This window comes from Salmo salar, chromosome ssa02 (assembly GCF_905237065.1).
Source record: "Salmo salar chromosome ssa02, Ssal_v3.1, whole genome shotgun sequence".
Classification (NCBI taxonomy): domain Eukaryota; kingdom Metazoa; phylum Chordata; class Actinopteri; order Salmoniformes; family Salmonidae; genus Salmo; species Salmo salar.
In genome coordinates, this window is record NC_059443.1 from 28,519,407 (window position 1) to 28,544,187 (window position 24,781).

At 48.5% G+C, this 24,781-nt stretch overlaps 1 protein-coding gene across 8 annotated transcripts in view; it reads left to right on the forward strand.

Annotated features, from left to right (window-relative positions):
* LOC106579405 (cyclin-dependent kinase 14) overlaps positions 1 to 24,781 on the forward strand; it is a 215,627-nt gene that overhangs the window by 129,762 nt on the left and 61,084 nt on the right. For all 8 annotated transcript variants that reach the window (XM_014159277.2, XM_045701627.1, XM_045701603.1 and 5 more), the window contains 2 exons: positions 19,401 to 19,464; positions 21,631 to 21,679. In XM_014159277.2, coding sequence (XP_014014752.1) covers positions 19,401 to 19,464; positions 21,631 to 21,679 — 113 coding nt within the window. The remainder of the gene's footprint in view (positions 1 to 19,400; positions 19,465 to 21,630; positions 21,680 to 24,781) is intronic.

Genomic DNA, 24,781 nt, shown 5'->3' on the forward strand with positions numbered 1-24,781 from the left:
AAAATAGTCAGAATACATCTAAGATGAAAGCTAGACAAACCCCAAATTGCTCACGGTGCCCTCAGGGGGCTCCTGGCACATTTTGTCATATGGTTTGGGAATGCCCAGGGGTGTTACGCTTCTGGAGTTGTCTTACTGACATAATGGGTAGAAATGTATCATGTTCACCATTTATTTTATTGTTAAACGATGGCACTACTTCAGACCTATCTGTCAAACAGCGACGTATTCGGCTGGCTGGATTAACAGCAGCCCCAAAAATGATAGGCTCATGTTGGCAGGCTCCTCATTCTTTAAGCAGACAGCAGTGGCTGCTGTCATTCATGGACATTATAAACATGGAAATATCTGTTGGACGCATGAATGGGGAAACATATTTGCTCTTTCATCAAGGTATGACTGTAAAAAGACTGCTATTGTGAACCACTAATCTAACTTTGGGTTGGGGAAGTCCTGTGGGTGTCATAAAATAAGTCGTACTCATCCTTAAAAATGTCGTACTGGACAGAAGAGGACCAAAACGCAGCAGGTATGTGCAGGCTCATCTTGACTTTTATTAACTATCAAAAATGAACACCCAAAATAACAAAGCACTCACGAGAATGCACGAACAACCAACAGTCTGGCAAAGCATAGGCTCAACACAGAACAATTCCCCACAACCCCAAAGACAAACACACACACCTATATAGGACTTCCAATCAAAGGCAACTATACACACCTGCCTTCAATTGGAAGTCCCAATCATCAACCCAACATTTAACAAACACAAACCCCCTGCCACATCCTGACCTAGACTAAGCAATACGCCCTCTGCTGGTCAGGACGTGACAGTACCCCCCCCTCAAGGTGCAGACTCCAGGATGCACCTAAAAAAGAAAAACAAGAAAATCCCCAATACCCCAACAAAAACCCAACAAACAATAACCCCTAAACCATAAGGGAGGGAAGGGAGGGTGGCTGCCGTCAACGACGGCACTGTGCTACACCCTCCCTCCCCAACCCACCTATCCTGGAGGTGGCTCAGGTGCAGGCCGTTCCAGGCAGTCGGGCCACTCTGGCAGCTGGGGACAGTCTGGGCAGTCTGGCCACTCCGGCAGTTCAGGGCAGTCTGGCCACTCCGGCAGTTCAGGGCAGTCTGGCCACTCCGGCAGTTCAGGGCAGTCTGGCCACTCCGGCAGTTCAGCGCAGTCTGGCCACTCCGGCAGTTCAGCGCAGTCTGGCCACTCCGGCAGTTCAGCGCAGTCTGGCCACTCCGGCAGTTCAGCGCAGTCTGGCCTCTCTGGCGACTGTTGACTGGCGGGCAGCTCTGACGACTGTTGACTGGCGGGCAGCTCTGACGACTGTTGACTGGCGGGCAGCTCTGACGACGACTGTTGACTGGCGGGCAGCTCTGACGACGACTGTTGACTGGCGGGCAGCTCTGACGACGACTGTTGACTGGCGGGCAGCTCTGACGACGACTGTTGACTGGCGGGCAGCACTGACGACGACTGTTGACTGGCGGGCAGCTCTGACGACGACTGTTGACTGGCGGGCAGCTCTGACGACGACTGTTGACTGGCGGGCAGCTCTGACGGCGACTGTTGACTGGCGGGCAGCTCTGACGACGACTGTTGACTGGCGGGCAGCTCTGACGACGACTGTTGACTGGCGGGCAGCTCTGACGACGACTGTTGACTGGCGGGCAGCTCTGACGACGACTGTTGACTGGCGGGCAGCTCTGACGACTGTTGACTGGCGGGCAGCTCTGACGACGACTGTTGACTGGCGGGCAGCTCTGACGACGACTGTTGACTGGCGGGCAGCTCTGACGACGACTGTTGACTGGCGGGCAGCTCTGATGACGACTGTTGACTGGCGGGCAGCTCTGGCGACTGTTGACTGGCGGGCAGCTCTTGCCCCGTCTAACAGCCCTTGTGCCCCCCCCTAAAAAATTCTTGGGGGTGCCTCTCGGTCTCCCTTACCTCGCCAGCCTTCTTCCGCTGCTTGGTCCTTTGTTGGTGGGGAATTCTGTCATAAAATAAGTCATACTCATCCTTAAAAATGTCGTACTGGAGAGAAGAGGACCAAAACGCAGCAGGTATGTGCAGGCTCATCTTGACTTTTATTAACTATCAAAAATGAACACCCAAAATAACAAAGCACTCACGAGAATGCACGAACAACCAACAGTCTGGCAAAGCATAGGCTCAACACAGAACAATTCCCCATAACCCCAAAGACAAACACACACACCTATATAGGACTTCCAATCAAAGGCAACTATACACACCTGCCTTCAATTGGAAGTCCCAATCATCAACCCAACATTTAACAAACACAAACCCCCTACCACATCCTGACCTAGACTAAGCAATACGCCCTCTGCTGGTCAGGACGTGACAGTGGGACGGGGGTAGGAATGGAACTGTTTGTCTTGTTAGGTCTTGTCACTTGTTTTTCTGTCTATGTATACCTTACTAAAAATAATAAAACATTTGATCAACAACAAAAAAGAATGAATCCAAGATAACTCAAGAAATCTGTCATTAATTGTGAAGTTTTTGCTATGGAGATTTTAGTCGCGCAATGTTACATCAAACTAAGATGTTTGGTTCAACATTTCTCAAGTGAAGAAATTAGCATGAAAACAATTTGTCTCTCATTGAATGCCAAACACTTAATTGAAGAATCCCTACTGTTGACCAGTCACCGACGAAAGGGCGTGGACTTTGGCTACCAACTTCGGCTTGCCTCGGAAAAAATAGTTGTGTGCACGAACTGACCAAAAAAACCTTGCCGTAGATCAAAACAAACAAAAACGTCACAAAATGTCGTCATAATGTGCACAAACTGTTTTGAACTGTTTTGGACGGGAAGCATGCAGACGCCTTTAGGGGTTAGGTTTAGAGTTAGGGTGGGGGAGGGATCGCGTGCCTTTTAGCAGGTAGCATGTGGAGCGGAGAAGAATAGGAGGGGAGGAGCTGTCACGCCCTGCCCCCGCTCCCCCTCTCTGGCGCTCCAGGGCACAGGCTGCCCATCATTACGCACACCTGTCACCATCGTTATGCGCATCAGCGCTTCATTGGACTCACCTGGACTCCATCACTTTATTGATTGCCTCCTCTATATCTGTCTATTCCTCATTTTGATCCCAGTGTCAGCATTAATGTCGTTATGTTTCCCCTGTCCAGACACTGTGTTTTGTTTCATGTCTGTTATTTATTAAATATTAACTCCCGGTACTTGCTTCTCGCCCCCCAGCGTCTGTCCTCACAGGAGCAAGTGGTGGAAGGGGGTTTGGGGGGAGGAGGGGTAAGGGGAAAGGAAGGGTGGAAGAGGGGTTGTGGGGAGGAAGGGGGAGGGGGCTGTCTGACTGTCTGGGGTAAAATTAAAATGTTATCCAGTGGAGATAAGGGTTTTCTTCAGCAAACACCCCTGGGGTGCCTAGGTGGTCCAGATATGAGGAGGAGAGGGATAGGAGGAGATTTGGAGAGGAGAGGAGGAAGGGAGAGGACAAGAGGCAGAGGAGGGGAGAGGAGGTGGTGGGATAAATCTGACAGGTCTATATTGTGTTCGGATTATCCTCTCCTTGCTCTCTCCACATTATGACGACCTTATGAATCCCCTGTTTTAACAGGATCACACCTGTGTAGTTAATAGCATAGCTCACAGCCCCTGTAAGCCATACACATGAGGAGGCCAGAGATGTGCTTAAACTAGGCTTACAGTCTTACCTTGACTGTAGAATCATTATTATTTCTCTGAGGTAATAACACCTCTGATCATCTCAATGCCAATGCCCACACATTCACACAATTTGTTTTTCATTTGTTTATTGATTCAGCATGTGTTTTTTTTATAATCCAGATGGCAATAATTAGTGTTTGGATGTTCAATCGTTAGCTGGCCTTTTGTGGGTTATGAATATGATTAGCATACGTTTGAGGAATTGAACACGTCAAATTGGGCTGCTTATATTTTCTCCCACCCCAATCACGTCTCGTCCTGTTGTGTGTCTGTGTACTCTGCTGTAAGCTAGAGGAAGAAAAGACAGATAGAGAAATACATCTGGAAAAATGTCCACATGTCAGAGTTAGCATATTTCATTCCTGGTCTCTTTTTTTCTTCAACTCTCTTTTTCTTCGGAATCAAATCAACTAAAAGCTGTTATTTATTCAAAGTTGTTGCTTTATATGAATGTCAGTGTTCTGTTGTAATCTTCCAAAGCCCTGGCTATCCTGAGCAGAGAGCATCTGTGTGTTTATACTCAAGTGTTGCTCTTTACCTGGTCCTGACACGTGAGCATGGCTCCCTATGGGCTGACTGACTGGCTGGCTGACTGGCTGCAAGTTACAGCAGGCTGGGTCTCCATTCCCTTTGTCCGTCTGAATTAGATATGTGTGGTACGAGCCCAGGCCCAATGTAACTGGTTAACTGAGTGTCACTCTGCTCAAGATTACATCCCCTGGAAGAACATTAGGAATATGGACAGGTCTATCTGTAGGAAAAGCTGTCAGAGCAGAACAGAGCAGAGCAGAGGTGTGTGTGTGTGTGTGTGTGTGTGTGTGTGTGTGTGTGTGTGTGTGTGTGTGTGTGTGTGTGTGTGTGTGTGTGTGTGTGTGTGTGTGTGTGTGTGTGTGTGTGTTTGTGTGTGTATGTGTGTGTCTTTGTCTGTCTGAACGTGTGTGTCAGTGTTTGTGCAGGCGGCCAGAGGAGAGGATGCTGGTTAAACCAGAGAATACAGGTTGAATTATTCCTAAACCAGGTACTTATCTCTACATCCAGGGAGATGAAGTAATATGAGTTTAGTGTGAGACATAAGCTACTGCATACACACACACACACGCACGCACGCACGCACGCACGCACACACACACACACACACACACACAGTAATATGAGTTTGGTTCGAGGCGTAATCCACTGCACACAACTCAATCTGATCTGAAACAGAGAGGGGCTGCCGCCTGCCGCTGGGTAAATAAATGATGTCATTCCAGAAACAGCCGTGGTGGCGGCAACGGCCTGACCACCCAATGTGACTGTGCATCTGTCAAGCCCCAGTGGAGAGTGAACTTGGTCTCTCGGGTCAGAGCTTACTAACCATATCCCACCCGGTGGGAGAAGAGGCTGACCCATGTGGTTCTGGTTCTGATCTGTGGGGTGACTAACCCTTGTCCCCTGGTTGGTCGTGACCCAGAGTCGTGTTCATTAAGGTACATCAAAAGTACCTCCATTTTTTACTCTGTTTCGGACCATTTTCTTCCATTTCATGTCCACTGAGCATGGCCATGATCTGCTGCGATGGGGTTGTGCGCTCTCTCTCTCTCTCTCTCTCTCTCTCTCTCTCTCTCTCTCTCTCTCTCTCTCTCTCTCTCTCTCTCTCTCTCTCTCTCTCTCTCTCTCTCTCTCTCTCTCTCTCTCTCTCTCTCTCTCTCTATATATATATATATATATATGGGTGAGAGGTAGCCTAGCGCTTCAGAGCATTGGACCGAAAGGTTGCTGGTTTGAATCTCTGAGCCGGCAAGGTTGAAAAATGTGGATTTTTGCCCTTGAGCAAGGCAGGCCACTGATTTAGAGGGGTTGTGTTAAATGCGGAAGACACATTTCGGTTGAGTGGATTCAGTTTTACAACTGACTAGGGATCTCCCTTCCCTCTGTCTCTTTCTTCCGCCCTCCCTCCATCTCTCTCTCTTTCTCTCCTTGAACTTGGACAGACTGTGACCTGTTTCACCAGTGACCTGCCTGCTGTCTGTCAGTGAGGGACGGGCCAGCTGTAATCCCCTCATAGCTCAGTGACCAGGCAGACATACTATCCATGAACTCTATTCAATCTCTGTCCCTATAGAGAAGACAAGGCCATTGTGAACAGCACATGGTGACGAAGATGACACCGCTGTTAAATGCTCACTCATTAGTTGTGGCTGGGTGGTCTGGGGGATGGTGGAGGTGGGTGTGTGTTTACACTTTTTAATCTCAGTGGAATGCCTGGACTTCTCTTATCGAGAGAGAGAGAGAGAGAGAGAGAGAGAGAGAGAGACCGTCTGTCTCAGCTATGCTGACTGTTCTGTCCTGTCGTCTGTCCTGACCTTTGACCTGACTGATGGACATGTCTGGAACATGTCAGTTGACCTGGCAAAATAAAGTTTCAGCGGCTTCCATCCAGCTACAGTTAACTAGTTGTCTCCTACAGTGTATACGGCACTGATTCTGAAACTGAGAAACACATAAGATTATCTTCCCTCAATCTGCTACAAATGCGGAAGTTAGGTAGTTCGTATCGTTGATTGGTTTGGGACTATTCCTTTGTTTTCCGTTGTGCCAGGCAAGCTCAATTTCAAAAGTGCAGCCAAAGTATTTGAAAGCAAACCGATACTATTTGAACCCAGGTGTGTGCTCCAGCTGTGTGCGTCAGAGCGGTGTGGTGCTGAGAGTCAGTGAGTGGGATCAGAGTGCCTCTAAACGGGTCTCTTTGAAGGCTGTTGTCTGCCTGGGCTGTGATGTGTCTGTCAGACCTCTTCCCTTCCCTGCCTCATCCGCCCTTCCGATGTGCTGTGCTCCTCTCCCTCTCTGATGTGCCTCACAAAGACACTGACATTCACACGGCAGCCTAATCTCCCCTCCACCTCTCCTCTCTCCTCCTCTCCTCTCCTTAACTTCAAAGAGCATGAAAACTCTCCACATCAATAATGTAGGCTGTTTCTATCTGACACCTCAACCAGATTGTGGATTTGAGCATGTCCCCTTGCCTCCTTGTGCACCCATTCATACCCCTCCCCCACAGTCCCTGTCTGTCCACTGCTGCCACCCCCCCCCCCCATTCCCTCTGGTGCCTCACTATGCCTTGCCCCCCCCTAGAGCAAGAGACATGTGTGCCATCCCACCCCATCTGTGTTCAAATGTACCCCCTCCCCTCTTCCCCTCCCCTCTGCTCCCTCAGCCCAACCTGTATCCTCCCTCTGCTCAGCTCTATGCCCTCATAGGGGAAGAAGCTCCTTGTGTGTAACTGGATCAGCTTAATCTGCCCTTGCCCTCAACTGTGTGTGTGTGTGTGTGTGTGTGTGTGTGTGTGTGTGTGTGTGTGTGTGTGTGTGTGTGTGTGTGTGTGTGTGTGTGTGTGTGTGTGTGTGTGTGTGTGTGTGTGTGTGTGTGTGTGTGTGTGTTTGTGTGTGTGTGTGTGTGTGTGTTTGTGTGTGCTCGGCAGGCAGACAAGCAAAGTCCCCTGGATTAGCCCTGTCTGTCACCTCTAATGATCTGGGGCCATGCTGGCCATGTTGATAGGGGTACCTATAGGGCTGCCTGCCTGACTTAATGGGGGGACTTATAGTCAGCCAACCAAGGCCATGTATGTATGCCAGGGGAGTTATTGCTATTCTGAAGCAACATGATCTAGGGCTTCAAATATGTCTTAACCTCCCCTATTCTATTTATTGTCTCAATTACCAACAAGTTGTTCTAATGTGGCAGCAGCATCATTGTCTAGCTTTACCTCTTCTTACCAGCCTCTTGCATGTGCTGTCTCTCTTGCTCTGTGTGTTTGATGTGATATCATGATATCTCACTGGAGAGATGGGGCTCAGTGAGAGACGAGGCTAGGAGCTGGTGTGTGTAGCCCCTGTTATTTGGCCAGGGTTACCCCTCGCTAGATCGATCCCACTGTTCTCCTCTGTCCTCTGGGTTGAATATTAAAGCCTTGGCGCTTTAAGGGGAGCTCAATCAGATGACAGATCGAGTTTCAAATTGCTTTTATTCTTTGGTTGATGTTATTTCAGAAGAAACAGCCTCTGATTGTAGATACATTATGTGTGTGTATGTGTGTGCTTGTGTGTGTGCGTCTGTGTGTCTGTGTGTGTGTAGCTACATCGCTCAATGAGATCTTGTTCTCTATTACAGTTGAATAGATTGAGACAAAACCTTCCCATTTTGTGGTATAGTGATTTTGTCCTCAGGTGCTGTATGGCCTGAGAGGGTCAGGATAAAGTTATCCTGACTCTGTCACAGAGACCCTGTCACAGAGACCCTGGCTGTCACACAGATTGGAGTGTATTACCAATCCCGTTACCACAGTAGTGGAACGTCTGTCAGGGCCAAGAGGCCCTGTTCTCATCAGCTAAACACTGATGTCCCAAATAACAACCTATTTCCTATATAGTGCACTACTTCTGACCACTCCAGAGCCCTCTGGGCCCTGGTCTAAAGTAGTGCACAATATAGAGAATAGGGTGTCGTCTGGGACAGAGTCTGAGATAGAGCAGAATGAAAGTCAGCCTGAAGTCACTGAGACAGTTCAACTGTAATGGGTGGTATTATAACACCCAGTCAAATCACTCTGAGCTCATTGGCACATTCATAGTGAACGCAGTGTTTGCCATTCTGCACCAAGGGTATCTCTCTCTCTCGCTCTCTCTCTTGCTCTCTCTCTCACTCTCTCCCCCCTTCTCTCTCTCTCTCTCTCTCTCTCTCTGTTTTATCAACCATTAGAGAGCTATAGTGGTCTTTACTATGTGCTCACGCTCAGTAAATTGTCTCTAATGGTGCAGAAGAGTGGATTGACTGAAGAGGATTACTTACCAGTCAGTAGGCCTGGCTTGCTGTGCTAAATGTGTTGTGTGTAGACTGCTGGGTCGTATCTGGCTGGATTTGACCACAGAGCCAGTGTTAGTGTTAGTGGTGGTGGTGGTTGTGGTAGTATTAATGGTAGTGGTGGTAGTGGTAGTGGTGGTGGTAGTGTTAATGGTAGTGGTGGGGGTGGTAGTGGTGGTAGTGGTAGTGTTAATGGTAGTGGTGGTGGTAGTGGTGGTAGTGTTAATGGTAGTGGTGGTGTGGGTAGTGTTAGTGGTAGTGGGGGTGGTGGTGGTGGTGGTGGTGGTGGTGGTGGTGGTGGTATGAGTGGTAGTGTTAATGGTAGTGGTGGTGGTGGTGGTGGTGGTGGTGGTAGTGAGGGTGGTAGTGTTAATGGTAGTGGTGGTGGTGGTAGTGGTGGTGGTGGTGGTGAGGGTGGTAGTGTTAATGGTAGTAGTAGTGGTGGTAGTGGTGGTGGTGGTGGTGGTGGTGGTAGTGTTATTGGTGGTGGTGGTGGTGGTAGTGTTAATGGTAGTGGTGCTGGTGTTAGTGGTATTGGTGGTGGTGGTGGTGGTAGTGGTAGTGTTAATGGTAGTGGTAGTGGTGGTGGTGTTAGTGGTGGTGGTGGTGTTACTGGTGGTGTTAGTGGTGGTGTTAGTAGTGGTAGTAGTGGTAGTGGTGGTGATGTTAATGGTGGTGTTAGTGGTGGTTTTAGTGGTGGTAGTGGTAGTGGTGGTGGTGTTGGTGGTGGTAGTGGTAGTGGTGGTGTTAGTGGTGGTGGTGGTGGTGGTGGTGGTGGTGTTAGTGTTTGTGTTAATGGTGGTGGTAGTGGTGGTGTTAGTGGTGGTGGTGGTGGTGTTGGTGGTGGTGGTGTTAGTGTTTGTGGTGGTGTTAGTGGTGGTGTTAGTAGTAGTGGTGGTGGTTGTGGTAGTATTAATGGTAGTGGTGGTAGTGGTAGTGGTGGTGGTGGTGGTGGTGGTGGTGGTAGTGTTAATGGTAGTGGTGGTGGGGGTAGTGTTAGTAGTAGTGGGGGTGGTGGTGTTAGTGGTGGTAGTGGTGGTGGTGGTATGAGTGGTAGTGTTAATGGTAGTGGTGGTGGTGGTGGTGGTGGTGGTGGTTAGGGTGGTAGTGTTAATGGTAGTGGTGGTGGTGGTGGTGGTAGTGTTATTGGTGGTGGTGGTGGTAGTGTTAATGGTAGTGGTGGTGGTGTTAGTGGTATTGGTGGTGGTGGTGGTGGTGGTGGTGGTGGTGGTAGTGGTAGTGTTAAATGGTAGTGGTGGTGGTAGTGGTGGTGGTGTTAACGTTGGTGTTAGTAGTGGTGGTGGTGTTACTGGTGGTGTTAGTGGTGGTGTTAGTAGTGGTAGTTGTGGTAGTGGTGGTGATGTTAGTGGTGGTTTTAGTGGTGGTAGTGGTAGTGGTGTTAGTGGTGGTGGTGTTAGTGTTAGTGTTAATGGTGGTGGTAGTGGTGGTGTTGGTGGTGGTGGTGTTAGTGGTTGTAGTGGTGTTAGTGGTGGTGTTAGTAGTGGTGGTGGGGGTAGTGTTAGTGGTAGTGGGGGTGGTGGTGGTAGTGGTGGTGGTGGTGGTGGTGGTATGAGTGGTAGTGTTAATGGTAGTGGTGGTGGTGGTGGTGGTGGTAGTGAGGGTGGTAGTGTTAATGGTAGTGGTGGTGGTGGTAGTGGTGGTGGTGGTGGTGGTGGTGGTTAGGGTGGTAGTGTTAATGGTAGTGGTGGTGGTGGTGGTGGTAGTGTTATTGGTGGTGGTGGTGGTAGTGTTAATGGTAGTGGTGGTGGTGTTAGTGGTATTGGTGGTGGTGGTGGTGGTGGTGGTAGTGGTAGTGTTAATGGTAGTGGTGGTGGTGGTGGTGTTAACGGTGGTGTTAGTGGTGGTGGTGGTGTTACTGGTGGTGTTAGTGGTGGTGTTAGTAGTGGTAGTAGTGGTAGTGGTGGTGATGTTAATGGTGGTGTTAGTGGTGGTTTTAGTGGTGGTAGTGGTGTTAGTGGTGGTGGTGTTAGTGGTGGTGGTGTTAGTGTTAATGGTTGTGGTAGTGGTGTTGGTGGTGGTGTTAGTGGGGGTGGTGTTAGTAGTGGTGGTAGTGTTAATGGTGGTGGTAGTGGTAGTGGTGGTGGTGGTGTTAGTGGTAGTGCTAGTGGTGTTAGTTGTATTGGTGGTACTGGTGGTAGTGGTAGTGGTGGTGGTGGTGGTAGTGTTGAGGGCGGTGGTAGTGTTGGTGGTGGTGTTTGTGGTAGTGGTAGTGGGGGTGGTGGTGGTGTTGGTGGTGGTGGTAGTGTTAGTGGTGGTGGTGGTAGTGTTAGTAGTGGTGGTGGTGGTGGTAGTAGTGGTAGTGGTAGTGTTGGTGGTGGTAGTGGTATTGGTAGTGGTGGTGTTAGTGGTAGTGGTGGTGTTAGTAGTAGTGGTGGTAGTGTTAGTGTTAATGGTAGTGGTGGTAGTGTTAGTGTTAATGGTAGTGGTGGTAGTGTTAGTGTTAATGGTAGTGGTGGTGGTAGTGGTGATGGTGTGGCTAGTGGTGTTAGTGGGGGTTGTGGTGGTAGTGTTAGTGGTAGTGTTAGTAGTAGTGGTAGTGTTGGTGGTGTTAGTAGTGGTGGTGTTGGTGGTGGTGGTGGTGGTAGTGTTAGTGGTGATGTTAGTGGTGGTGGTGTTAGTGGTGGTAGTGTTAGTAGTAGTGGTGGTGGTGGTGGTGGTGTTAATGGTAGTGGTGGTGGTAGTGTTAGTGTTGGTGTCAATGGTGGTGGTAGTGGTGGTGGTACTGTTAGTGTTAATGGTAGTGGTGGTAGTGGTAGTGGTGAGTGTGGTTGTGGTGGTGGTAATGGTAGTGCTGGTGGTAGGGGGGGTGTTAGTGGTGGTGCTGGTAGTGGTAGTGGTGGTGCTAGTGGTGGTGGTGTTATTGGTGGTGGTGGTGGTGGTACTGGTAGGTGTAGTAGTAGTAGTAGTGGTGATGGTGGTAGTGTTTTTGGTGGTGGTGTTGGTGGTGGTAGTGTTCATGGTTGTGTTAGTGGTAGTGTTGGTGGTGGTGGTGGTGGTGGTAGTGTTCGTGGTGGTGGTGGTGGTGGTAGTGGTGGTGAGGGTGTTAGTGTTAATGGAAGTGGTGGTGGTGGTAGTGTTAATGGTAGTTTTAATGGTAGTTGTGGTGGTGTTAGTGGTATTGGCAGTGGTGGTGGTGGTGGTGGTAGTGTTAATGGTAGTGGTGGTGGTGTTTGTGGTGGTTGTGGTGTTACTGGTGGTGTTAGTAGTGGTAGTTGTGTTAGTGGTGGTGGTGGTGGTGTTACTGGTGATGTTAGTGGTGGTGCTAGTGGAGGTGGTGTAGTGGTGGTAGTGTTAGTGTTAATGGTAGTGGTGGTGGTGGTGGTAGTGTTAGTGTTGGTGTTAATGGTGGTGGTAGTGGTTGTTGTGGTGGTACTGTTAGTCTTAGTGGTAGTGGTGGTAGTGGTAGTGGTAGTGGTGATGGTGGTGGTAGTGTTGGTGGTGGTGTTAGTGGTGGTGGTGGTGGTAGTGTTAGTGGTAGTGTTAGTAGTAGTGGTAGTGTTGGTGGTGTTAGTGGTGGTGGTGTTAGTGGTGGTGGTAGTAGTAGTGGTAGTGGTGGTGGTGTTAAATTAACACTAACACTAACAGTACCACCACCACTACCACTACCACCACCATTAACACCACTACCACTACTACTACCACCACCACTAACACCACCACTAACACCACCAACACTACCACTACTACTAATACTACCACTAACACTACCACCACCACCACCACTAACACCACCACCAACACTACCACCACCATCACCACTACCACCACTACCACTAACACTAACAGTACCACCACAACAACCACTACCACCAACATTAACACTACCACCAACACTACCATTAACACTAACACTACCACCACTAACACCACATGGTAGTGGTGAGTGTGGTGGTGGTGGTTTTAGTGGTGGTGGTAGTGGTGGTGGTGTTAGTGGTGGTGCTGGTGGTGGTAGTGGTGGTGGTAGTGGTGGTGGTGGTGGTGTTAGTGGTAGTGGTAGGTGTAGTGGTAGTAGTGATGGTGGTAGTGTTGGTGGTGGTGGTAGTGTTAGTTGTGGTATTGTTAGTGGTGGTGGTAGTGGTTGTGTTGGTGGTGGTGGTTGTGGTAGTGTTTGTGGTGGTGGTAGTGTCGGTTGTAGTGGTAGTGTTAGTGATGGTGGTAGTAGTGGTAGTGTCGGTGGTAGTGGTAGTGTTAGTGATGGTGGTAGTGGTGGTGGTAGTGGTAGTGTTGGTGGTGGTGATAGTGTTGGTGGTGGTTGTAGTGTTAGTGATGGTGGTAGTGTTGGTGGTAGTGTTAGTGGTGGTTGTGGTGGTAGTGGTGGTGGTACTGTTAGTGGTGGTGGTGGTTGTAGTGGTGGTAGTGGTGGTGGTGATAGTGTTAGTGGTGGTGGTGAGGTAGTTGTAGTGTTGGTGGTAGTGGTAGTGGTGGTGGTGGTAGTGTTAGTGGTAGTATTGGTGGTAGTGTTGGTGGTGGTTTTGGTGGTGGTGTTGGTGGTGGTGGTAGTGGTAGTGATGGTGGTGGTAGTGGATGTGGTGGTGTTAGTGGTACTGGTAGTGTTAGTGGTAGTATTAGTTGTGGTTGTGTAGTAGTGGTAGTGGTAGTGGTGGTGGTATTGGTGGTGGTGGTAGTGGTAGTGGGGGTGGTGGTGGCGGCGTTAGCGGTGGCGGTGGTAGTGGTAGTGTTGGTGGTGGTTGTCGTGGTGTTGGTAGTGTTAGTGATAGTGTTGGTGGTGGTGGTGGTAGTGGTAGTGGTGGTGATGGTGGTGGTGGTGTTAGCGGTGGTGGTAGTGTTAGTGGTGGTGGTAGTGTAAGTGGTGGTGGTGATGTTAGTTGTAGTGGAGGTGGTAGTGGTGGTAGTGGTAGTGGTAGTTGTGGTGGTGGTGTTAGTGGTAGTGTCAGTGGTAGTGTTGGTGGTGGTTGTGGTAGTGTTAGTGGTGGTAGTGGTGGTGGTGGTGGTATTGGTGGTGGCGGTATTGGTGATGGTGGTAGTGGTGGTGGTGGTATTGGTGGTGGTGGTGGTGGTATTGGTGGTGGTGGAAGTGGCGGCTTTAGCTGTGGCGGTGGTAGTGGTAGTGTTGGTGGTGGTAGTCGTGTTGGTGGTAGTGTTTGTGGTAGTGGTGATGGTGGTGGCGTTAGCGGTGGTGGTGTGGTAGTGGTAATGGTGGTGGGGGTGGTGGTAGTGGTGTTATTGGTGGTGGTGGTGGTGGTGGTATTGGTGGTGGTAGTGGTGGTGGTGGTATTGGTGGTGGTGGTGGTAGTGGTAGTGGTGGTGGTGGTATTGGTGGTGGAGGTGTTAGTGGTGGTGGTGGTGGCGGCATTAGCGGTGGCGGCGGTAGTGGAAGTAGTAGTGGTAGTGTTAATATATACCTTTTCTTTACTTTGATCTCTTACTTTCCTTTTAATCCCTTTACTTAATTTACTGTGACAGTGTGTGATATCTACATTCAACACACTAGAACCATAAAGACAGAGACTCTGGCTACAGAAACATTAGTGGTAGTAGTGGTAAGGCTGTGTCCCCTTTCAGCCCTGGTCAAAATTAATGCTCTAGAAAGGGAATAGGGTGCCATTTGGGGCGCAGGCTAGTGTTAGTGTTTGGTAGGGACGCCCCCTGCTTCTCCTCTGAAGCCAGTCAGACAGTCAGTCAGACAGTCCTGAGTGGCAGGCTGCGGCTGCCTGAGCTAATTTCCGTCCTGAAGGCTGTGTGTCACCAGAACAAACACAGCACTGCACACACACACACCGAGCCGCACCTTACAGCGCTGCCTGACAGTAACAAGAGATCAGAGGGGAAATCAACCAACACACCCGGACTGGCTGGCGGAGGACAGAGAGAGATAGATAGAGGGAGAAAGGCAGAAAGAAAGAGCAGGACTTAGGTAGGGAGTGGAATTGTGTGTGTGTATCAGCTCAAAATGAATGAAAGGTTGGCATAGTTCATTTGTGATGTATTAGCATGTTGGTGTTGCTGTGGAGATGTGTCATGTTTCCGTGGCAATGATGAAGCTGCCGTGGCCGGTGTCGTGGTGTGGGTGGCCACGGTGAGCGATGCTGTGTGTGTGGCTGTAATTAAGGTAGTGAGTGTTTCCCTACAGGGCTGAGGGGGTGACGGAGAGGGGACAGCTAATTTCACTCTGCGCCTCAGGGAGGCGGTTGGACGGGGGGGATCACCCTTTGTGTGTGACTGCGGTCAGGGGTTTGGCACACACACACACAAACAATCCAATCCCCATCCCCTGTCCATGTTGTGCTCTGCAGGTCATGGTACACTGCTGTCCTCTGCTGGGGTTGACTGTAAATACATGAGCACATTGACTAGGCTGTATGTTTTGGCTCATCTCTACTCTGACACTGTGGTTGGGACTAGAGTATATGCAGCTTGTGTTTCAGCCTCTGCCTTTCTATCCCAAGTCCCACCCCTACACTTCAAATACCCTCTCTCTCTCTCCCTCTTCTTCTCCCTCTCATGCTCTCACACTCACTCCCCAACCAACCACCCACCCACCTCTCTCTATCTCTATCTCCCTCTCATGCTCATGCGAGATTTTGAGATCAAGGTTTGTTTTTCTACTTACCCAGAGTCAGACAAACTCATGGATCCCATTTGTATGTCTCTGCGTGCAGTTTGGAGATGATTGAAGTTAGAACATTGTTAGGTTAGTGTAATTGTTGGGAGAGTCCCGGTACAGTAGTCAGCTCCTCTCACAAACAGGGAAGTAGACCTTCTAATGACTCTAAAGCTGGGTGGTTGGTCATTGTCTTTCAAAGCTATACACATTAATCAATATTTTATACATTTGTTCGTTTTACTAATATTTTAACAATATTCTAACTTCATTCATCTCCAAACTGCACACAGACATACAAGTGGCATCAATGAGTTTGTCTGACTCTGGGTAAGTAGAAAAACAAACAAAATCTTGAAATCTCGCAGTATCCCTTTAACCCAGTCTGTGTGAGTGAGGTGTGTTTCTGCTCCTCTGAGTGTGTACACCTCGCCAATTTATGTGTGTGTGTTTGTGTATGTGTGTGTGTGTGTGTGTTTGATTCAGTGATCTCTGCTTGACACCCAAAGTCAACAAAGGGCTTTTCTCTAGCTCACACACACACACAATTATCTCAGCACAACATTGACCTTCACTTCTTGAATGTGATCTTGGTGTAAACACATTGTAGGAGAATAAGGGTTAGCAGGTAACCATGTCTGTGACTGTGCGACTCATTCACCACGTTTACATACACACCAATATCCCATTATTATTCGGGATAGTCAAGTGTTCTGCTTCTGAGTTGACGTATATAAACATCATATCCTGTTTACAATAACCCGAAAAGGCTTGTATCCCGGTTATGAAAAGCCTGGATAATTGAACCTTTATTTAACTAGGCAAGTCAGTTAAGAACAAATTCTTATTTACAATGACGGCCTACCACAGCCAAACCCTAAACCAGAAGACGATGGGCCAATTGTGCGTCGCCCAATGGGACTCCCAATCACAGCCGGTTGTGATAAAGCCTGGAATCGAACCAGGGTATGTAGTGACGCCTCTAGCACTGAGATGCAGTGCCTTGGACCGCTGCGCCACTTGGGAGCCAAGACAGGGTACTGTGCCATGTAAACATCCAATTTACTGTTGTTTCTGTGGTCTGTGCAGGCTCAGTTTCACATATCATGAGTGTTGTGGAATGATGTTTTTATATTTCCGACATTTGGTAGGCCGTGTCATCTATAGTTTGACACGTGCAGCTTCTCTTCTGCCATAACGTGTTACTCCAGAAGACTAAATAAAGTGGTGCTGACCAAAATAATGTCTTACATTGATAGAAGGAATGCATTAGCAATCTAGTTAATACCGGTAAAGTTGTCTGTTTCGTTTAGGGACTGGGGAGAAAACGGAATAACTCCAAAACAGTGGAAAGATTGGTCCAGTGCAAAATTTCCAAATTTCATCAGTTTGACCTGTTTTAAGGAAATCAAAAGCTGAGAAAATGACATAACACATTTCTCGTCTTGAGTGCATATTGTATTTGGTCGAAACAGTAAGAAATAATTTTTCTCCACTCCTGTTCCCGAGACATATTATGTATAATTTCTCTGAAAGAAATGCATAATTCTGCAGAAGATAATATTATATTTCGCATAGAAATCCAGAGGGTGGCCAGCAGAGATAGGTGAGATGGGCTGAGGGAAGCTGAGGGTTGGGATGTGTAATTGGAGACAAGTGGGAGTTGTTGGGCGGGGGGTAGAATGACAGTCAAAGATAAAAGTAAAAAAAATTCTGTCAAAATAAAACATAACAAAAAGTACATTTGAATGACACTGAAGGCCAGAGTAGGTGTAACGGCAGTCATATAGAGGGGACCAAGGCGCGGCGTGTTGAGTGTTCATGATTATTATTTAATGAAAAAATGAAACACTTTACAAAGGAACAAAAACGACAGCAAACAGTTCCGTCAGGCAACAACCACAAAACGGAAAACAACTACCCACAAAACACAATAGAAAAAAACCCAACTTAAATATGATCTCCAATTAGAGACAACGCGAACCAGCTGCCTCTAATTGGAGATCATCCCAAAACTCCAACATAGAAATAGAAAACAAGAACTAAACATAGAAACAAAAAACATAGAATGCCCACTCATATCACACCCTGACCTAACTAAACAGAGAAAAAAGCAGCTCTCTTAGGTCAGAGCGTGACAGTAGGTAACAGTTAATGTTGAGGCTGATGCCGTGCAGGTGTTTGTACACATGCAATATACACACACTCCCAAATGCACATATGTGCACATACACGGACACACACACATGTAAGTAGTGCCATAAATGCACTCAAACATATTCAGTTGGCCTTGCTGTTAGGATTTTTGTTGTCCTTGATGTCTTTTGTTTTTTGCATAGTTGTTTTCTGTTTTCCTTTGTCTTTCTCTTTTTTATCTTTTGTTCATTTTTTGGGGGGGAGGGAGGGGGGTCTTGGGGGTGGGGAATGGAGTGATTGTACTTATTTATACATTTTCTCTCAGGGGGGTGGCTGTGTGGGGGGGTCTTGGATGTTCGAGGGACAGCTCTTGGGGAACTGTGGGGGGGGTCTTGGATGTTCGTGGGACAGCTCTTGGGGAACTGTGGGGTGGGGGTCTTGGATGTTCGAGGGACAGCTCTTGGGGAACTGTGGGGTGGGGGTCTTGGATGTTTGAGGGGCAGCTCTTGGGGAACTGTGGGGTGGGGGTCTTGGATGTTTGAGAGACAGCTCTTGGGTAACTGTGGGGTGGGGGTCTTGGATGTTTGAGGGGCAGTTCTTGGGGAACTGTGGGGTGGGGGTCTTGGATGTTCGAGGGGCAGCTCTTGGGGAACTGTGGGGTGGGGGTCTTGGATGTTTGAGGGGCAGCTCTTGGGGAACTGTGGGGTGGGGGTCTTGGATGTTCGAGGGGCAGCTCTTGGGGAACTGTGGGGTGGGGGTCTTGGATGTTTGAGGGGCAGCTCTTGGGGAACTGTGGGGTGGGGGTCTTGGATGTTCGAGGGACAGCTCTTGGGGAACTGTGGGGTGGGGGTCTTGAATGTTTGAGGGGCAGCTCTTGGGGAACTGTGGGGTGGGGGTCTTGGATGTTTGAGGGACAGCTCTTGGGGAACTGTGGGGTGGGGGTCTTGGATGTTTGAGGGGCAGCTCTTGGGGAACTGTGGGGTGGGGGTCTTGGATGTTTGAGGGGCAGCTCTTGGGGAACTGTGGGGTGGGGGTCTTGGATGTTCGAGGGGCAGCTCTTGGGGAACTGTGGGGTGGGGGTCTTGGATGTTTGAGGGGCAGCTCTTGGAGGGCTGGTGGGAGATCTGTCAACGTGCCCTTGAGCATGGCATTGACCCTGTTTTTTTCTGTGTGTCGCTCTGGATGGAGGCTGTTAGATGACTAATGTGATGTAGTTGTTGAGCGGCTTCACTGCAAGTATATTGTATGTTTTAAATATTCATTTAAAAAATAGATTAACATATTTTTTTATATTATGCTACATATTAGAGGTTGTAGACCTACAGTCAGTGTCCGTATTTCAGTTACTATTCAATTTAACCCATATGAACTTAATTGAGGAATATTCTGTTTATTCATGGATACAGGGATACTCATGAGCGGGACATCAAAGGTACATGTAAACAGCTTATCACAAATACGACCTTAAGCGTGATATAACCTACTACCCGGATACTGTGCGCATGTAAATGTGGTCATTGTTAAGGACCTTAGTGATTCAGAGGTTCCTCTTCGGTCATAGTGTTAGGTGTGCGTAAATGGCTGTAAGGAGTCAAGCGCAGGAGAGCAGATATTGGGTAGCAAACGGAGCCTTTTATTTAGGCGAACCAAAAACACATGACACAACGAACACGAAATACAATACGGGTTGACATAACCCAGCGCAACCAGTCTAACGTGCGCATACATGAAACAATAAACAATCCCACACAAAGCATGGGGGGAACAGAGGGTTAAATACACAACAAGTGATTGAGGGGATTGAAACCAGGTGTGAGGAAAACAAGACAAAACAAATGGAAAATTAAAAGAGGATCAGTGATGGCTAGAAGACAGGCGACACTGACCGCCGAGCGCCACCCGAACAAGGAGAGGACCCGACTTCGGCGAAAGTCGTGACACATAGAAATTAAATGTTTTCTCCATAAGACGATCTCATCTTTTCCTTTCTCTGTGGCCCAACTTTGTTGTTGAAATATGAATGTGTTGATATGGACACAGCGTGTGTCTGTCTGATGCATTTCTTCTCCCTCTCTTATTCTCTCTCCTTCTGTCTCCCTCCTTCTTTCAGGTCCTAGGCACCCCCTGTGAGGATACCTGGCCAGGGGTCCACTCTCTGCCCCACTTCAAACCAGGTGAGGAACACATTCTCACACGCACACGCACACACACACACACACACACACACACACACACACACACACACACACACACACACACACACACACACACACACACACACACACACACACACACACACACACACACACACACACACACACACACATACACCCTAGGTCCAACAGTCAGAACCAGACTTTGACTCCAGTTCTACTTTGTAAACCTTGGAGGCATGCCTCTGTAGTTCACACAGCTCAGGCAGGCCTGTGAGCCAGCCGTACCATCGCTGTGCCATCCCTGTGCCATACTAAAGCTACTGCTGCTGCCCTCTGGGAGCTCATTAGAGACAGACTGGACGGTGCTCGCAGATTAGTGTTGGCATGCTGGAACACACAGAGAGATAGAGGGGGAATTAGAGGAGTGACAGAGAGAGGAGGATGGAGGGAGACGAAGAGGGACAGAGAGAGAGCAGGGGTATCATAATGTGAGTGGCGTATCTAGCTGTATGTATCTCCTGTGACCAATTACAGAGGAACTGGGGTGTGAAACACACACAAACACACACACCTAATCTCATGTCCTGTGGCCATGGCTGTGGTTGGCCATAGTTCTATGTTGTCCTGCTGCAGTGGGCAGCTGTGTGAGCAACACACACTGTTCTGTCCTGCTGCTCCTGTCATCCACAGACCTGGCTTCAGTGTACCAGATCAGTGAATGATCTTTGCATGACAATAGGTACACACACAATACACACTTTTATTATCAGCAATTGAGGCAGTTGCCTGATCAAATGTCCAATGCAAGACCACCTCCCTCTCTTAATAAGTGTCTCTCCAAGCTACCTGTTTCCTCCATAAGGTGAACAATCTTTTGACTGAATCCCGGGATAGAGAAAAGCTTTTATTTTCTTATTTTTGCTCTAAGTGGATGCTCAATGTCACAGTGATCTAATCTAAACAGCTGTTTCAACCCTCTCATTGTCACCATCACTCAACCATAAAGTGATCATTAGCACGCAACAGATGGAGCTGTGAAAATGCTTTATCAAAAGAAAGTTAACACTCTGGGTGTAGTTATATCTTTCCACCACCAGAGGACAGTGTTGTCTCACTCTATATCCCTCCTGAATATATCCAACCTCACTGAGAGCTTCTCAATCTGACCAGGTTTTAGTCTTCCTCCTGAACTGTATTCAGTTTCCAGACATTAAATCAAACACAGAGGTGGTATCAGCACGTTGTTTATGATTCTTCACATTGTCAGCGTTACTTTCAATAATACACAGCCATGTTTACAGCCCTGGTTTATTTTCACTCTGGTGTTCGCAGCACAACCGTTTAGGTTTGAAACGTAGACAGCCATGACACTTAGCCTGACCTTGGTGCTTTACGATGGGCTGGAGGATATTTAGTATAACCACAGTATATCAGACATTTGAGAAAGACAGGAGTAATCTGGATATCAAAACAACTCTGTCTCATATATGTCTAATCCCTGACTCTGGAACAGTCTCACCATCTCTCTATCCTCCCCACTCAATAACTCCTTAACTCAAACTGTAGCTATTCCGTTTCTCTCTGCCCGTCTGTCTAGCAGTGGAACAGTGGCTACTCTCTCTCTCCCCTCTCCCCCTCTCCCTAACCCGTGGTTGGCTGTCTAGCTGTCTCTCTCCCCTCTCCCCCTCTCCCTAACCCGTGGTTGGCTGTCTAGCTGTCCTGGAGGTTGGCAGTTACAGTGCTAGTCTGAAAACAGAGGTCTCCACACAGAGGTTTTGGATGAGGGAGTTGAGCTGTCAGAAGGGAACACACACAGTTCGTACACATTTACTCACACACATACACCTAGCCATTCATACCGTAGGCGCACACACACACACACACACACACACACACACACACACACACACACAAAAATACTTTTAATATATAATAATAGTGCCATTTAGCAGATGTTTTTATCCAAAGCGACCTATAGTTATGCGTGCATACATTTTAAGTACGGTGGCCTTGGGAATCGAACCCACTATCCTGGCGTTGCAAGCATCATGCTCTACCAACTGATGTTAACCTCTTGTTAAATCACGTACTGTACAATGAAACATTTGTTGCAAAACTTCACAAATGTGTCCTGATGATGAATATGAACATGTTTCTATTGTCTCTGTGTCTTTACCCATTCAGACAGCTTTACTGTCTACAGTTCCAAGAAGCTCAGACAAGCATGGAATAAGTAAGTGTACTGTTTTTGTCACATAAAATGTTGTGTGTGAGCGCCTATTCATATGTGTATGCATGGACAGAGGGCCATTTTGTATGCCAGGTCAGATGGCCATTTTGTATGCTAGGTCAGAGGGCCATTTTCCCACAGACCCACTTTTGTGCTCTTCCTGTCTATGAAAGTTCCCAAGGGCAATACGCTCCAGACCGCCAACCCCCCACCACTCCATCCATACATCCCTCTCTTTTCTCTCCCTGAGCCCTCCATACTGAAGACCCCTGGGACTGTTCTGGTCCCCTAACATACATTAGTAGCCCAGTTAGAGATGGCTGTTGTGTGTGTGTGTGTCCTTCCTCTCAGCTCTCTACCCTTGAGGCGTCTAGACCTACAGACAGCTCACACACTCTTCCCAGGGTTCATCTGTTTTAGAGGGGGGGGGGCTCCCAGATTGGGGTCATGCCACTGGTGTCGTGCCACCAGAGCAGTCAGCCCTGACACAGATGGCAGGAAAGGGCACAGGGGGCATTCCAGATGTGGACCGCACTCTGCCCCTGGCACTCATCAGGAGCCTGAGGGGACAGGCAGAGACAGGGTGACTTGATGATTTGGTCACAGATACACAGAATGTCTCACAGTATTCTGGTCTGGCTCAGTGCTGATAACTCTTGGCCTCTGTAGTGACCACATTGACCATGGCCCAGTGTTTAAAAGTCAAGGTTCCACATTCTCTCTTGCTGTATCACAGTTTCCTTTTTCAGATGAATATAAAATAAAATGTGATTGATGGCTCAAAACGAGAGAGAAAGAGAGCGGCAGTACATTTTATGTTTGTCAGTTTGTGTGTCTACAAGTACAGTAATTGTAGATTTTCTCTCAGTCTGTGAGAGAGATACTGTAGTAGTGAGAGAGATACTGTAGTAGTGAGAGAGATACTGTTGTAGTGAGAGTCAGAAAGTCAGCCAGTTGATAGTGGAGCCTCAGTAACAGACTGACTGACAGACAGACTGACCTGGGTAACAGACTGACTGACAGACAGACTGACCTTAGAAGAATGACTGCCGTGTCCCATGCCCTCTATGTCTGACCCCCCAGGATGAGCATGCCAAACGCTACAGTTCACACAGTCTGTCTGTCTGTCCCTGGCCCCTCTCCCTGTCTATATGTATGTCCCACCGGCCCGGCGCCCTGCTCCACTCCACTCCACCCCATCTGCCTAGCCACTCTGGCCCCTGCCCCGTTCCCCCCTCCTCCCCTTGGACCCCAGCCAGTCCATGAGGAAATAAATATGTGAAGAAAGAAACGGGGAGGAATGTTAACGACCGCTGCTTCTTCCCCCTCCTTTTATACCGTGCCAGGTCCTGATGAAGTTGATATGAACACATGCATCCCTCTCCCTCTCTCTCTCACTCCCTCCCAATTCCTCTCTCCCTCTCCCAATTCCTCTCTCTCTCCCCCTCCCAATTCCTCTCTCTCTTTCTCTCTCTCCCCCTCCCAATTCCTCTCTCTCTCTCCCCCTCCCAATTCCTCTCTCCCTCTCCCAATTCCTCTCTCTCTCCCCCTCCCAATTCCTCTCTCTCTTTCTCTCTCTCCCCCTCCCAATTCCTCTCTCTCTCCCTCTTCCTCTCCGTCGCTCTCTCCCCCTCCCAATTCCTCTCTCTCTTTTCCCCTCCCAATTCCTCTCTCTCTCCCCCTCCCAATTCCTCTCTCTCTCTTCCCCTCCCAATGCCTCTCTCTCTCCCCCTCCTAATTCCTCTCTCTCTTTCTTCTCCTTGCACTGAGAGCTCTCCCTCTCCCTCTCTCCCACCCACTCTCTCTCTTTCTCTCTCTCTCCCTCCTCCTATCTCTCCCCCTCTCCCTCTGCCCCGTACCCACCTCCCTACTGCTCTGATATGGATAGCTGAGGTAGTTTTCTCCTTCTATGGTTTGTTGGATCAGATCAGACATTCACAGGCATCGCATGCGAATAACATGTAAGGGTCAGAGCACACGGCATGCTGGCATTCCTCAGTTTAACGGTTTCGGAAGTGCTTGTGTGTTTTTGTAATGGTAAGACTACCCCCCCTGTTTACATTGACTGTATGTTCAGTACAGCTTGTATAACCCATATAACCCTGTGTTCAGCACTTTATTAGCCAGCGGAGTCTTTGAAAGTAGCTCGGCTGACGGTGGTGTTGCATGCCAGACAGAGCTTGTCAGTGTGTAGATCCGTTCTGCTCTCACATATCTCTTTGTGCAATAGTACCCTCATCCACAATGACTCACACATGCTGAAAGGCAAGCAGCTCTCCTGGACTGCTGTCGGGTCTTGCAGGGACATATGTTTTGACACAGCCACAAAGACTTGTTCCAAAATAGCGTTTGGTTGCTAGCCATGTTGGGTGCTGTTGAAAGGTCCTGCGGTGCTGCCGTGCCTTGCCTGAGTTATAACCATGGCATAGTGGTGGGCCAACAATAGGAGCAGGTGTTACTGCCTGTAGTCACACACAGGCACACACACACACACACGCACGCGCTTTCTGCCCTCCCAGGTCCCGGCTGTTGTTTCCTCATGGAAAAACATGAAGACATGAAAAGGCGTCTCGCTCTGAAGATGGAATGCTTCTTTCCGCTGTGAACGTCCCATCAACCCGGGATGTTTGATTGTCGGAGGAGATATCGATCACAGATGTGTGCTTGTTTACTCGTAGCATCTGACCTAGCTAGCTAGCCGAGTGAATCTTCACGCTCAGGCTAGCTGACACCGTTAGCAGGCAGGAATGCACACCTATATCAGCAACACAAGCCCTTTGTTTTCTAAGGCTTTTATATGGAGGTGAAGTTCACCCAGTCAGTGATACCTGTTTGTTCCTTTGTTTCTGGCTCTGTTGTTGCTCAGACACCTTTTATCAGGTCAAATTAGCAATGCCTGATGGGATTTTGTACCTTTTTCTGTCATGCTAAAACCTGACTTGTAAACGCACACTACTCTTTCTGATTATACAGTATGTTCTAGATCAATCACACAGTGACCTGTAGTAATCATTATACCCCTCTGCATTACCCCACCCTTAAGCCTCAAAAGTTATGTTAAGTTTAAAATGGGAACCTACCCATTTTTACATTGAGTTCAACATC